Raw genomic sequence first — 13,830 nt, forward strand, 5'->3', positions numbered from 1 at the left:
CACACTATGTGAATTTTTTTGTGAAGGTTTTTGGTACAATTGGCCCGAGCCCAATTCTTTACCCTAATTTACCCTTTACCCTGAATCAACTGTAAAAAGTTGTTAAAATTGCTCCCATTATTGCATTTGTTCCCTTCTCTCTACTTTCGACATATAAAAGTTTTAAAACTGTTTCATCATTTAAAGATAGATTGAAGTCAAGATTTTGCCGATTTAGAAGTATTTTAGATAAAAATTTACTTAGGTTCGCTAGGAAGGTTCTCTACAACAGAGCCGTCCTAAAAAGTCTACTGCTTTAAGATGGCGGCTGTCTACTAACGCATTTAGTGCCATGCAGTGTTGTTAATTTTACTTTAAAAAAGTAATTAATTACAGTTACAAATTACTTCTCCCAAAAAGTAATTGCGTTAGTAACTCAGTTACCTGAATGTAAGAGTAATTAGTTACTTGGCAAAGTAACTAGTGATTTTTTTTTTTTTCTCAAAAAAAAACAAAACAAAAAAACACACAGGTCACACAATGTGAAGCTTAAAGTGTTTGGGGGACAATTGGCCCTAGCCCAATTCTTTACCCTCCACTTAACTAGACACAAGGGTATTGCGATAACTAGCTAGTAACCTTTGCTATGTGTGGAAGTCATTTAAAGTTGTGAATCAATCGTTAAAGTTGTTAAAATTTCTCCCGTTATTGCATTAGTTCCCTTCTGTCTACTTTAAACATGTGTAATTTTTAAAACTGTTTCATCATTTAAAGATAGATTTAAGTTAAGATTTTGCCGATTTAGGAGCATTTTAGATTTAAAAAAAATACTTAGGTTCGCTAGGAAGGATCTCTACATCAGGGCCTTCCTGAGAGGTGTACTGCTTTAAGATGGCGGCTGTTTACAAACGCATGTAGTCCTTAAAACATGTTTGCAGTGCAGCAGTGTCTGTCATTTGCATCTAGTTCTATAATATGATATCTACCGTGTCATGTGGGCGTAGTTTGTCGGCTATGGCTCTCGCTATGGCTGCAGTCAGGCATTATTGGAGCCACCTAGCATCGCGGTTGCAACGGCGTCTTCCCCACTCCTGCTCTGCTCTCGTCCCCGTGAGTCCGTTTCTCTCAGACTTTTTTTTATTCAACCAACTTAGTAACGCACGCCTTTCCCGCCTCAGTAACGGTAATGGCGTTGCCAAGATGAGAAAAGTAATTAATTAGATTACTCATTACTGAAAAAAATAACGCCGTTAGTAACGCCGTTATATTGTAACGCCGTTATTAACAACACTGATTATGAGTAACTGTTTAAGATTTGTTTTTTTTAAACAATGGTATTTTTTTCTGAACACAGGTTATCTATATGGACTACAGTTATAATGATTTTGTACAGTAACCAATGACAAAACCACATTAAGACAAAGAAATAAATTTAAAAAAAAAAAAAAAAAAAAAAAAAAACAATTGAATTCTCACGAGTGAAAAAAAACCAAATAAATAAATGAAGCATTATTCGTCCAAAAAGCATGACTGCCCTCTGCTGTAGAAAATAGTTCCGAGTTTGACTCGTGAGGCGCAGTGCCATATATTGGTGAAGCGTTCATTCATAATTCATATCTTGAAATTAAAAGGATCATATCTCCGGTTTTCCGTGGTACATCGGGTTAAAATAAAACTGGGAGAGAGGTTAAAATACGCGCTTTCGAGTCAAGTTGAGGGCAGCGCTCTATATCAAATTCTTCATTTTACGGTGCATATGATTGAATAGGCTGGCGTGAAGATGGAACGGCAAGCTTGCGTCTGATTGGTATAATGGAGTCATGTGATTATTGTTGCGACGTCTCATTGGTGAAATCGGTGGCGCTAACCCGGAAATACACCAGGCAGGCAAGTCTCTTACTCTTGGCATCGCTAGCAAAAACAATAAATCCAAAATGTTGAATAAAGAGGAAAAATAAAACAACTCTTGTGTAGGCCAAAGTAGCGGAGTAGCGTTTTTTTTTGTTCACAATTCCACTCAAGTAAAAGTAAAAAGTAGAGCTTAGTAAAACTACTCTTGGCAGTACATTTTTCTCAAAGTTACTCAAGTAAATGTAACGGAGTACATGTAACGCGTGACTACCCACCTCTGATTTTGGGGCATTTACAAGTCGCTTCCATCTGATTTTGGGTCACTTCCTATTGATTTTGGGGCATTAACAGGTCAATTTTGTTGTTGATTTTGGGCCACTTCCTGTTATTTTGGGGCATTTACCATTCCCTTCCTATTGATTTTGGGTCAACTGTTATTGATTTCTGGCCATTAACAGGTCACTTTCTGTAGCTTCTGGGTCACTTCCTGTTCATTTTTGGGGCATTCACAGGTCACTTCCTGTTCATTTTGGGGTATTCGTCATCACTTTCTGTTCATATGGAGTCACTTTTATTTTTGAGCATTTACAGGTCACTTCTTACTGATTTTGGGTCACTTCCTGTTAATTTTAGGGTATCAACACGTCACCTGATCACTTTGGGTCGCTTTATTTTCATTTTGGGGCATTTACAGGTCACAATCCTGTTCATTTCAGGGCTTTGATACTCACTTTTAGTTGAATTGGGGTCACTTCCTTTAATTTTGGGGCATTTACAGGTTACTTCCCACTAATTTGAGGTCACTTCCTGTTAATTTTGAATAAATACATTAGATGCAAAGATATCCTCCATTACCATTACAATGAAAGGTAGTGCAAAATTAAATTTACCCCACGACAACAAATTTCTTATCCAAAACAAATAACTGAGTATCGATAATTTAGGATACACTAGATACATTTAATCAATACTTCGATATTTCTCCATATGTGTGAGATCCCTAAACGGGAAGAATATGGAGGTAGATTTGTGTCTTTATTATTAAATAAAAAAAAAAAAAGTTGCTTCAATCAAATAAAAAGTTGCTTCAATCAAAATATATATTTTCAATCGAAGAAAAAGCCACTTCAATCAAAAAAAATGTTTGAATGCAAAAATAATTTGAAACTCCAAAAAATATATTTGAAAACAATTTTTCTTTGAATTTGAAATTTTTAAAAAAAAATTTAAGTTAAGTTCACACGCCCCTGGCACACCCCTGTACCGTTGCCCTATATCCGGCTTAGACTCCAGCAGAGTCCAATGGCTGGATAGAGCCCTGGTGGCCATTATTCTTGCTTCATACTTTTATGCCATTGGCATAGTCACCTGCCACTCAAACACACTGGAAGTAGCGTTGAAGTTGAATCTTTGTGTCAAAATGATTCAATTGAAAAAAAGTGCCTTCAAAACTTTTTCCACTTAAAAAAAAAAAAAAAAAGTGCGTTCAAAACTTTTTCCACTTAAAAAAAAAGAGTTTAAAACTTTTTGCTTTTCAAAAAAAAGTGACACTTCAATAAAATATATATATATTTCAAATAAAAAAAATTTTTCAACAAAAATATATTTTTGCAAATGATTTTTTTCCTTGATTAAAAACTTTTTTGATTAAAGCAACTTTTATTGCGATTGAATGATTTAGACACAAATGTCCTACCCCTAATATGGCTCAAACACAAAAAGGATTGCTTCAATCAAATAAAACAGTTTGAATGAAAAATAAAGTGTTCAAATGCAAATTTCTGAGTCAAATATTTTTTTCACATTCGAACCTTTTTTTTTTTTTTTTTTTTTTGATTGAAGAGATTTTTCTTTTGAAAGTGTATTTTTTTTTGTTCGAAGCAACTTATTTTTTGATTCAATAATAAAGACACAAATGTCCTAGACAAAATGTGGTCCAAACGCAAAATTACATGACTTCAATCAAAAAATGTTGTTTCAATTAAAAAAAAAAAAAAACTTGACTTAAATTAAACAAAAAAAAAAAAAAAAAAAAATCAATTAAAGAAAAACAGTTTTCAAATATGTTTTTTCGAGTTTCAAATTTATTTTTGCATTCAAACACATTATTTTTTATTGGAGTGACTTTTTCATCGACTGAAAATATATATTTTGATTGAAGCAACTTTTTATTTGATTGAAGCAACTTTTTTTTTTTGGATTGAATTATAAAGACACAAATTTACCTCCATAGAAGAGAAGAGTGAAGTTGTTTTTCGTCCGGGACTCCAATACGTTAGATGGCAGTATTTTACCCGAGTCGCCAATTGCCACCCACTGTAAAGAGGAAGAAGAGACGTGCGCGGTGTTCAAATGTTTTTCCGGCGGTCCTCTGTTTCAGTCGTACAAGCGAATATGTCATCCCCACCAAAAAGGTAATTCTTCATCTGCAAATGCCGTTTTTTGTGAGAAAGTAACTGCTTTTCCTGTGTGCGCCGATCAGTGCAAACTCTGGATATTGTCGTCTTTGTTGACTGACAAAATGTACACAGTTTGGGGACATTAATGGTTATATTGATAATTCATAACAACGGGCTGATATTTTAAACGAGTTGAGCTAGCTAGCCACAACTAATATTTTATCTTCACCGTTCGGTTTTTCAAATAGAATCTACTTCTGAAAACGAATATTGTTAACAGAATATAATAGGGTTAGTGTTTAGGATATTTACTATTTAGTTTATTTAGTAATAGTCTTTGCTGGCATTGACATAAGTGTCATGACACTTAGTCGTAGTATTGGTACAAATTAAAGAGAATATTTACAACATTTTTCTCCTTTAATGCGGCCGTTTCATGGTTATTACGTTTTTGCAATTATTGCTCTAACATGTGTTATTTTGAGATATATGGGTTAATTTTTCTTTCCATTGAACAATTTTTTATTTTTTAAAACTCATATTTGCAAATTGAAACATTAATATGAATATAATGTTAAATAAATTTACATAAAATAAACAACTGAAATATTTTAAATAAAATTGAAATACTCTGGTATGAAAAAGTATCCGAACCTTTTGGAATTTCTTACATTTCTGCATTAAATCACCATCAAATGTGATATGATCTTTGTCAAAATCACACAGATGAAAAAACTAAAAGCACCCAAACATTTATAGGTTTTCATATTTTAATGAGGATAGTATGCAAACAATGGCAGAAGGGGGAAAAATAAGTAAGTGAACCATGACATGTAATATTTTGTGCCCCCTCCCTTTGGCAGCAATAACTTCAAGCAGACGCTTCCTGTAGCTGCAGATCAGTCTGGCACATCGATCAGGACTTATCTTGGCCCATTCTTCTTTACAAAACTGCTGTAGTTCAGTCAGATTCCTGGGATGTCAGGCATGAATCTTTAGTCTTTAGGTCATGCCACAGCATCTCAATGGGGTTCAAGTCTGGACTTTGACAGGCCACTCCAGAATGTGTATTTTGTTCTTCTGAAACCATTCTGAAGTTGATTTACTTCTGTGTTTTGGATCATTGTCTTGTTGCAGCATCCATCGTCTTTTTAGCTTCAACTGTCTGACAGACGGCCTCAGCCAAACATTCTGATAAACGTTTGAATTTATTTTTCCATTAATGATTGCAAGTTGTCCAGGCTCTGAGGAAGCAGAACAGCCTCAAATCATGATGGTCCCTCCACCATGCTTCAGGGTCGGGATGAGCTGTTCCATTTTTCCTCCACACATGATGTTGTGTGTTTACTCCCAAACTGTTCAACTTTGGTTTCATCAGTCCACAAAATATTTTGCCAAAACCTCTGTGGAGTGTCCAAGTGCCTTTGTGCGAACATTAAACGAGCAACAATGTTTTGTTTTGTTTTTTTAGACAGCAGTGGCTTCCTCCGAGGAGTCCTCCCATGAACACTATTCTTGGCCATAGTTTTACAAATAGTTGATGTGTGCACAGAGATATTGAACTGTGCCAGTGATTTCTGTAAGTCTTTAGCAGACACTATAGGGTTCTTTTTTTCCTCTCTGAGTATTCTGTGCTGAACTCTTGGTGTCTTCTTTGGCGGACGGCTACTCCTTGGGAGAGAAGCAACCGTGCCAAACTCTCTCCATTTGTAGACAACTTCTCTGACTGTTGACTGATGAACATCCGGACTTTTAGGGATGGTTTAGTATCTTTTCCCAGCTTTATATAAATCAACAATCCTTGATCGCAGGTCTTCAGACTGCTCTTTTGACCGAGCCATGATGCACATCACACAATTCTTCTAATCAAGACAATTCTTACCAGTTATGTTTTTTATTGTGGGCAGGGCAGCTTTAAAGCACTCATCAGTGATTGGGCACACACCTGACTTAAATTAAAAATTGTTTTCAATTGCTCTTTAAGTCTCCTTAGGCAGAGGGTTTACCTAGTTACTTTTCACCACTCTGTCATTGTTTGCTTGCTATCCTCATTAAAATATGAAAACCTATAAATGTTTGGGTTGTTTTAGTTAAAGCAGACACTGTTTTTACATCTGTGTGATTTTGACAAAGATCAGATCACATTTGATGGTGATTTTATGCAGAAATGTCAGAAATTCCACAAGGTTCAGATACTTTTTCATACCACTGTAAATAGAACTCATAGACTAAACCCACAGCTCAAAATATTAGATCAAAAATAATTATTTTCCATAAAAAGTAAAAACACTTCTAAATGAAATTTAATATATACACTGTCAACACTTCTAAACAAAATTTAATATATATACTGTCAAAAAAGGATATTTATATTTTCTCTTTAAAAAACAAAAGTTACTACGATTTTGACAAACAGTTTATTGACAAATCAAAATAGCTGCCGATTCATCTGCTAACCAATGACTTAATTATTTATACCGGTCCTTATTCACTTGCCATTGACGGCAGGAGACGTCAATGGCAAGTGAAGCGAATTTCCCCTCCCAGTCGAAACGGATTGGACGTCTCCATCCATCAATGGCAGCCGCTCAATAAATATTTCTACAGGTTTGCCCTCATAACGACTTTCCAGGAAAAAAAACAAAAAAATGCTTACTGAAATATTTTCCAGTACGGCGAGAACCCCCGTCAATAAAAGTAGGACCCGACAGTCTTACCAGAACATGACTGCAGCTTCGCGTCTCTTCCTGACGAGGGAGCTGACGTCCCAACGGCTCAGCGCCAGGAGAAAAATACCAAAGTCAGACAATATTCTGGTAGGTAATTCGAAATGGCTTCTTCTTGGATCAAAGAAATGGATGTTCATCCTATCACATTTTGTAGGACAAAATGGACCCTCAGCAGTTGTCCTTACTGATGGGGACAGAATGGCAGCTGTCCTTCGTCACGCCCATGTACCAATTCCGTTACACCCAGTTGAAAAGCTACGCCCGGCAACTCTCAGCGTTCATGGCAGCGGAAACGCAGCGAGGTCTGGCACTGGAGGTGGGAGGAACGCTCGGCTTCAGGGTCTCCTTCTCGGTAGTCCGGGGTCTGGTTGGGACAGATGATGATGCGGAGGCCGTCTTCATACAGGTGAGAAGAAAAGTCATTGCCTTGTAATGGTGTGTCACTGCACTACGACAAAGTGTTATGGTCTAACAAAGAAAAATAGACCTCTGAGAGATAAATGAAGATTTGATTAGTATCAATACGGGGTAAAAAGTCATAATTTTACGAGATTCAAGTCGTAGTATTAGTTCGACAATGAAGTTGTAATATTGCGTGATTAAATCCTATCATTAGTGCAAGAAAAGTTGAAATATTACGAGAATTAAATTGTAATATTACAAGATTTAAGTTAATATATTTATAATATTATCATTAATATTATGAGGAAAAAAGTCGTAGTAGTAGTTAGGGGTGTGCCATCTTAGGCACCCCGCGATTCGATTCGATTACGATTCAGGGTGCTACGATTCGAATATTGAACGATGATCACGATATTGGTAAGCGTGTCGCGATATGCAATAATTCCATTTATCGCACGGTAAATAAACGAAAAAAATAAGACTATGAAAATAAAGTTGTAGTATTAGTACAAGAAAAAAGTCGTCTCGTACTTTCATAACTTTTGATGAAAAATAAAAATCGGAAGAGATTGTTTTTCTATGATACTATGTTATACTACGACTTTTATTATCGCAACATTCTGACTTGCTTCGGGGCCTTTTCTTGTTCATGGATCATTTCACGGCATTTCCAGGTTTCTTTCTGTTCATTGATCACTCCCTGTTGATTTTGGAGAATTTCCAGGTCACTTCCTGTTGATTTTTTTTGGTCACTTTTAGGCCTGTCGCGATAACAAATTTTAGTGGGCGATAAATTATCTCATAAATTATTGCGATATGCGATATTATTGCGCCCCCCCCCCCCCCCCAAAGTTTTTTTTTTTTTTTTTTTTCATCATCGGTATCATTGACATTTGCAAGATGTGATATGAGCAACCCGAAAAAAACGAAGAAAAGACTAGGGCTGACGAGAGAAGCATATGCTTATCAAGTCCCGTCCCCTTTTAACCGATTTACAATAACACAGTGAGAATACAGTATATATTAATAGATCAAGTACACCCATGTAAACGCAATTAATGTTTACTTTTAAATTAAAAAAATACCTTTTAAGAAATCACAACTAAAAACAATAGACCATGCCTCTTTCAAGTAAAAGACAACAATATTAATAACGCACAGAAACACATAATAAATGTCTTTTTTCAAGAAAAAATAAAATTGCACTTAATAACTGAAGCATTTAGGCACATAGGTATAAATTTGCAGTAACAGTAATTGCACTTCAACAACAACAGAGAAAAATAGACTAATTAAGTAGCAGTCACAAAAATTTGGCTCCCAAAGGTATCAAATATCATTCAACAGAGGCAAAACGGTCTCATTTCTTCAGCAATGTAGCGGACTTCACTTTCCGTGAGGGAACGCTATTTTTTTTATACCTGTAATTGTCAATTAACGTGACGGGGAGGCTCCGCTTGTTGCGATGCAGTTTTCTTACTAAGCAGTGAAAACTGGAGAGGATGGTAGTGTTTCAAATTAGCAAGTAGATTTATTCTGTTGGCCATCTTTGTTGAAACAACCTCCAGAAACATTTTGCAGACTGGTTCGTCCTCTTCCTCATTCCGCTCGCTCATTGCTGTGCGCCGACAGTGCACTCGGCCCTGCCTCCATCCATTAAATGACGGTCACTCAAACTCAAATGTATAAAACGAACATACCCAGAAGTCAATAAAACAGAGTGGCACAAGGAAGATGAACTTTAAACAGCGCTGTCAAGCACGTCCGCCACACATCTGCCGCAAGCGCGTGCGTCATCGAGCAGGAAAATTACCGTCTTCATTTTTATATACCGCGCGATAAATGGAATTATTGCATATTGCGACAGGCTTAGTCACTTTATCATGTGGATTTTTATTAATTTATTTTCATCATCATCGGTATCATTAACAGTTACAAGATGGCTTTGTGATATGATTAACCCGAAGAAAAAAAAACAAAAGACAAGGGCTGACGGGAGAAGCATATGCTTATCAAGTCCCGTCCCCTTCAACCAAGGACGCACAATCAATACATGGTAGAGTAGGCATTATACATTGCGGTACATGATCAACTTTTTTTTTTTTTTCTTTTTTTGTCGTCACATGAATTTTCTTCCCAAAAGTAATTGATTCTACGTAACACTTAGGTAAAGTTGTCAATCAATTGTCAGTTAATCGATTAGGGTGATGGTCAGATTTGTGTTAGAAGGAATATTCTAGGGAGTCATGGAGGCCCACCTCCGCCGCACTCCGCTCAGGAGGTTTAGTCTTCATCCGCCCTTCCCGCGAGCGAGCCTCTCTTGGTCCCGAATCTCCGTAATTATTTTCTTCACCATTTGAGTGGCGGCAACATTTGACGCTGCTTGGTCCATCTTCACCTGGGACAAATCATGACATGCCTTGTTGAGGCTGGCGCACCTGGCATTGATAGCGTCGCCAATGTTGCGAGCAAGCTCCATTGCTTCTCTGTAGTGCCTCTGTAGTGAGAAACGGTGCATCCAAAGGGCGCCAATAAGCAGCAGGAGGGCGAGAACCAGCAGTGTGCCGAAAATGAAAACATCTTCCACATCCTCGATCTGAAGCGCAGTCCAACATATGACCTCCATTTCCCCTAGCCATCCTCCGTATATTCAGACGTGAAGGTCGGACATGGGCGTTGGCTCGATGTAGGTCGCATTGTTGAAAAAATTCTGTTCAGTGAACTCAGCGACCAGTTTAGCAACTCCATTGTACACAATTGTTACAGTTTGAATCGAAGTGGACAGCATTCACGTATGTCAGCAGTCAATGTTCAGTCTTTCCAACGGGGCTTATTTTTAGGGCATGCTATGTTGTGACTACCTTATCTTTGCCCCTGACATTCATACCATTTATTTGTTGTGGGAAAACTATGTTGTGTGTGGGGCAGAGCGCCATAGTTTGACGCTCGAGAAGTTGTTTTATAGTATTGAAGGTCAATCACGGTAGCGACTCAGAATACTGGCCTTGTATTTCCTTTTAAAGGCAGCTAGTGATCCTATGCTAGTCAGTGCAGGGTCAATAGCATTCCAGAGGCAAGCGCCAATGTTAGTAACCGAAAATGATTTTAAGGTAGTTCTAACTTGGCCGTAAGTAAACAACCTGCTCCCTCTCAAATCATAATTGGATTCCTTCGCTTGGAATCGAATTTGTAAGTTTGACGGAAGACAATTTGAGTGGGCCTTGTACATCATCTGAACAGTTTTGAAGTGTATCAAATCATAAAATTTTAAAAGCTTGGATTTGATGTAGAGCTCATTTGTGTGTGATCTGAATGGCGCGTTTGGATGATCCGAATCGCTTTATTTTGAAGGATCAGTAGAGGATGAAGATGTACCTTATATGTGTGTCCCCGTATTTCTGAACAATAGTTGAGATGCGGCAAGATCAGTGCACTGTAGAGAGTTTGGAGAGCCTTCTCATCTAGCATATTTTGGGCTCTAAAGAGAATAGAAATGCTTCTGGCAAGCTTATTTCGCAGATGGCTTACATGGGCCTTCCATGTTAATAAATCATCAATTACTACTCCTAAGATTTTGTGCTCTCTTACTCTTTGTATTGTCACATGGTTTATTTGTATGTTTAAGTGCTCCTTGAGACCTTTTCTGCCAAATGGCATGTATTTAGTTTTTTCCAGATTCAGAGATAATTTATTAGCGTTGAACCATTGCTGCAATTTTGCTAGTTCGACATTTATTAGCTTAGTTAGACCTATCAAGTCCTTCCCTGAACAAAAGATATCGGTGACGTCTGGAAAAAATTTTTTTTGTTGCATCTTTCCCAGGTCACTTCAAGGACATTTTTGGTCACCTCCTGTTAAATTTGGGGCAATTCGATTCAATCCACCATTGTAGAAACACTGAAGGAGTAAAGAAATATTTAGTTTTTTATTTATTTACGTAGTATCTAATAGGGCTTCAAATTAAAATCTTTAGTCTTGTAAAAAGAGTAACACTAATTGTTTTGATTTCCATGTAATGTCCTTTCTGTTCACTCGGACTCTCCTCCTTTTCCAGATCGCCGCTCAGAACGCATTCGGCAGAGCGGACGAGCAGGACAAGACGGCGTGGAAAGGCTGGCTGGCCTGCGTCAACGGCAATGCCGACTACCCGAGATCGCTCCCCAAAGATTTCGTCTGTCTACCGCTCTTCGCCTGCAGTGGGAAGGAGGCCCTCACCGCTTTGGTGAAATCCTGGTTCCAGCAGACCTTTGACTGCTGCTTGGGCTCCTTGGAGCTCAGCCACACCAGCTTGCAGTGGTTGCTGGCGTTGTGGACAGAGTGCCGTGTCGAGTCCAAAGCCAAGGATCTGAAAATGGTTTGGACACTTCCGGCGAAGCCGGCGCTTAGGGTGACCTACTCCGTGGACCCCGAGGACGCATGGGAGCTTTGGAGCAGTGTGAGAACCTCGGTGGGGGAGACCGACGAACGCGAGATCGATTGGGAGGAGGTGAGGAGGCTCACCAAAGCACTGACGGGACACTTCTACCGATACTTCCGAATGGATCTTTCGGCCGGGAATCTCAGCCACCTGTCCACCACGATGGGCGCGGCTAAACACGAAGGCAGAATCAAGGTGCGTTCGTCTCCAAACGCTTCTCAAATCTTTGTTCTCGCAGTGAATGTTTCTGTTTCCCTTTCAGATTTCCAACAGTAGATGCTTGAGCGCGACGCTAACACTGCTGACAGAGTGCGCCCTCCTCAAAATGCCCATTTGAAAGACATCCAGTATTTAATTTAGTTGCTTACCAGTTGCTTTAAAAAAGCAGTTTTTACATTTACCGCACTGTAACTTTATTAATATTTACGACCCTCAAACTGAACACGTTGATAATTTCATAATAAACCTTCTTTCTTGAGTTATCCCAAAATTCATTTTCTGACCTCTGTGACCTTTAAACTCTTGACGCCAAAATGTAATCAACTCCTCAATTTCATATTACATTACGTTGAACCTGAATCAGCAGGAACTGACACCGGAATACTCCAAAATCAACAGGAAGTGAACTATCAATGTCCAATTATCACCAAAAGTGACTCGAAATCATCAGCAAGTGACCCAAAATCAACACGAAATGACTGTAAATGCCCCACAACTGACAGGAAGTGTTCCGTAAATGCCCCAAAACTGAAAGGAAGTGTTCCGTAAATGCCCCCAAACTGCAAGGAAGTGACCGTAAATGCCCCAAAACCGACAGGGCGTGACTCGTAAATACCCCCAAAACCGACAGAGCGTGACCCATAAATGCCTCAAAATCGACAGTGCGTGACCCAGAAATGCCCCAAAATCGACAGGGCGTGACCCGGAATCAAAAGTGACCCGTAAAAGTCCCAAAATTAACAGGAACTGACCTGAATTCAAAAGTGACCCGGAAATCCCCCCAAATCAACAGGGGGTGACCCGTAAATTGACAGGGCGTGACCTGAAAATGCCCCAAAATCGACAGGGCGTGACCCAAAATGAAGTGACCCGTAAATGCCCCAAAATCAACAGGACATGACCTGAAATCAAGTGACCTGGAAATGCCCCAAAACCGACAGGGCGTGACCCGTAAATGCGCCAAAACCGACGAGGTGTGACCCGTAAAATGCCCCAAAATCAACAGGACGTGACCAAAAATCAAATGTGACCCATAGAAGCCCCAAAATAAATAGGATGTAACCTGAATTAAAAAGTGACCCGAAAATCCCCCAAAATCGACAGGACGTGACCCGGAAATGCCCCAAAATCGACAGGACGTGACACGAAATTAAGTGACCTGTAAATGCCCCAAAATCGACAGGGCTTGACCCGTAAATGCCCCAAAATCAACATGACGTGACCCGAAATCAAAAGTGACCTGCAAAAGCCCCCAAATTAACAGGAACTGACCTGAATTCAAAAGTGAACCGGAAATCCCCCAAAATCGACAGGACGCGACCCGAAATTAAGTGAACCGAAAATGCTCCAAAATCGACAAGGCGTGACCTGTAAATGCGCCAAAACCGATAGGGCGTGACCCATAAATGCCCCAAAATTGACAGGACGTGACGCGAATTCAACCCCAGCTTTCTTAGCTGGCTTTGGAATTGGATGGGGAGCTTTATTCGCAGCCCTTGCGTCATCGAAGCGATTGTCATCTTTTAAGTGGGTTAGTAACATGTGTTGTACCTCGACACTTTTTTCCCCTCCTTGTGGAACTTCGGCTTTGCATTTGTTACAAATTGTGAGTGAAGCGTTTTCCATTGACAACTTGAAAGAAATCCCACATTACTGACGCCATGCTGCAGACTGCCGTTGTTTGAGCGTTACATCACAGAAGGGAGCGCTTGATTTGTGGCACAGCTCCCTCTTCCTACATCACACACAGTCAATGATACATTGAACTGGCAAAACGGGAGTTGAAACGAACACTCACATCCCAATCCACCGACACCGTGCCATAAATATTATA

At 39.0% G+C, this 13,830-nt stretch overlaps 1 protein-coding gene across 4 annotated transcripts; it reads left to right on the forward strand.

Annotated features, from left to right (window-relative positions):
* The first annotated feature begins 995 nt into the window (after positions 1-995).
* cenpl (centromere protein L) lies at positions 996-12,269 on the forward strand. Of its 4 annotated transcripts, none has more exons than XM_057829319.1 (5): positions 996-1,089; positions 6,901-7,045; positions 7,113-7,364; positions 11,415-11,972; positions 12,040-12,269. In XM_057829319.1, exons 2-5 carry the CDS (start codon positions 6,953-6,955, stop codon positions 12,112-12,114), a joined length of 978 nt encoding a protein of 325 aa, XP_057685302.1. In that variant the 5' UTR covers positions 996-1,089; positions 6,901-6,952; the 3' UTR covers positions 12,115-12,269. The 4 variants fall into 4 exon arrangements, with proteins under 4 accessions (XP_057685302.1, XP_057685303.1, XP_057685301.1 ...); XM_057829320.1 differs by lacking the exon at positions 996-1,089 and adding an exon at positions 1,832-1,866; XM_057829318.1 differs by lacking the exon at positions 996-1,089 and adding an exon at positions 4,060-4,244 and having other exon boundaries at positions 12,040-12,267.
* Positions 12,270-13,830: the final 1,561 nt, after the last annotated feature.

Source organism: Corythoichthys intestinalis, chromosome 2, assembly GCF_030265065.1.
Source record: "Corythoichthys intestinalis isolate RoL2023-P3 chromosome 2, ASM3026506v1, whole genome shotgun sequence".
Lineage (NCBI taxonomy): Eukaryota > Metazoa > Chordata > Actinopteri > Syngnathiformes > Syngnathidae > Corythoichthys > Corythoichthys intestinalis.

Bases quoted from the DNA above. Each gene is read 5' to 3' on its own strand.
- cenpl (XM_057829318.1), top strand. From the start codon at position 4,183: ATGTTTTTCCGGCGGTCCTCTGTTTCAGTCGTACAAGCGAATATGTCA. The intron at 4,245-6,900 runs GTAATTCTTCAT...AATATTTTCCAG, and splicing joins ATGTCATCCCCACCAAAAAG to TACGGCGAGAACCCCCGTCA. The intron at 7,365-11,414 runs GTGAGAAGAAAA...CTCCTTTTCCAG, and splicing joins CGGAGGCCGTCTTCATACAG to ATCGCCGCTCAGAACGCATT.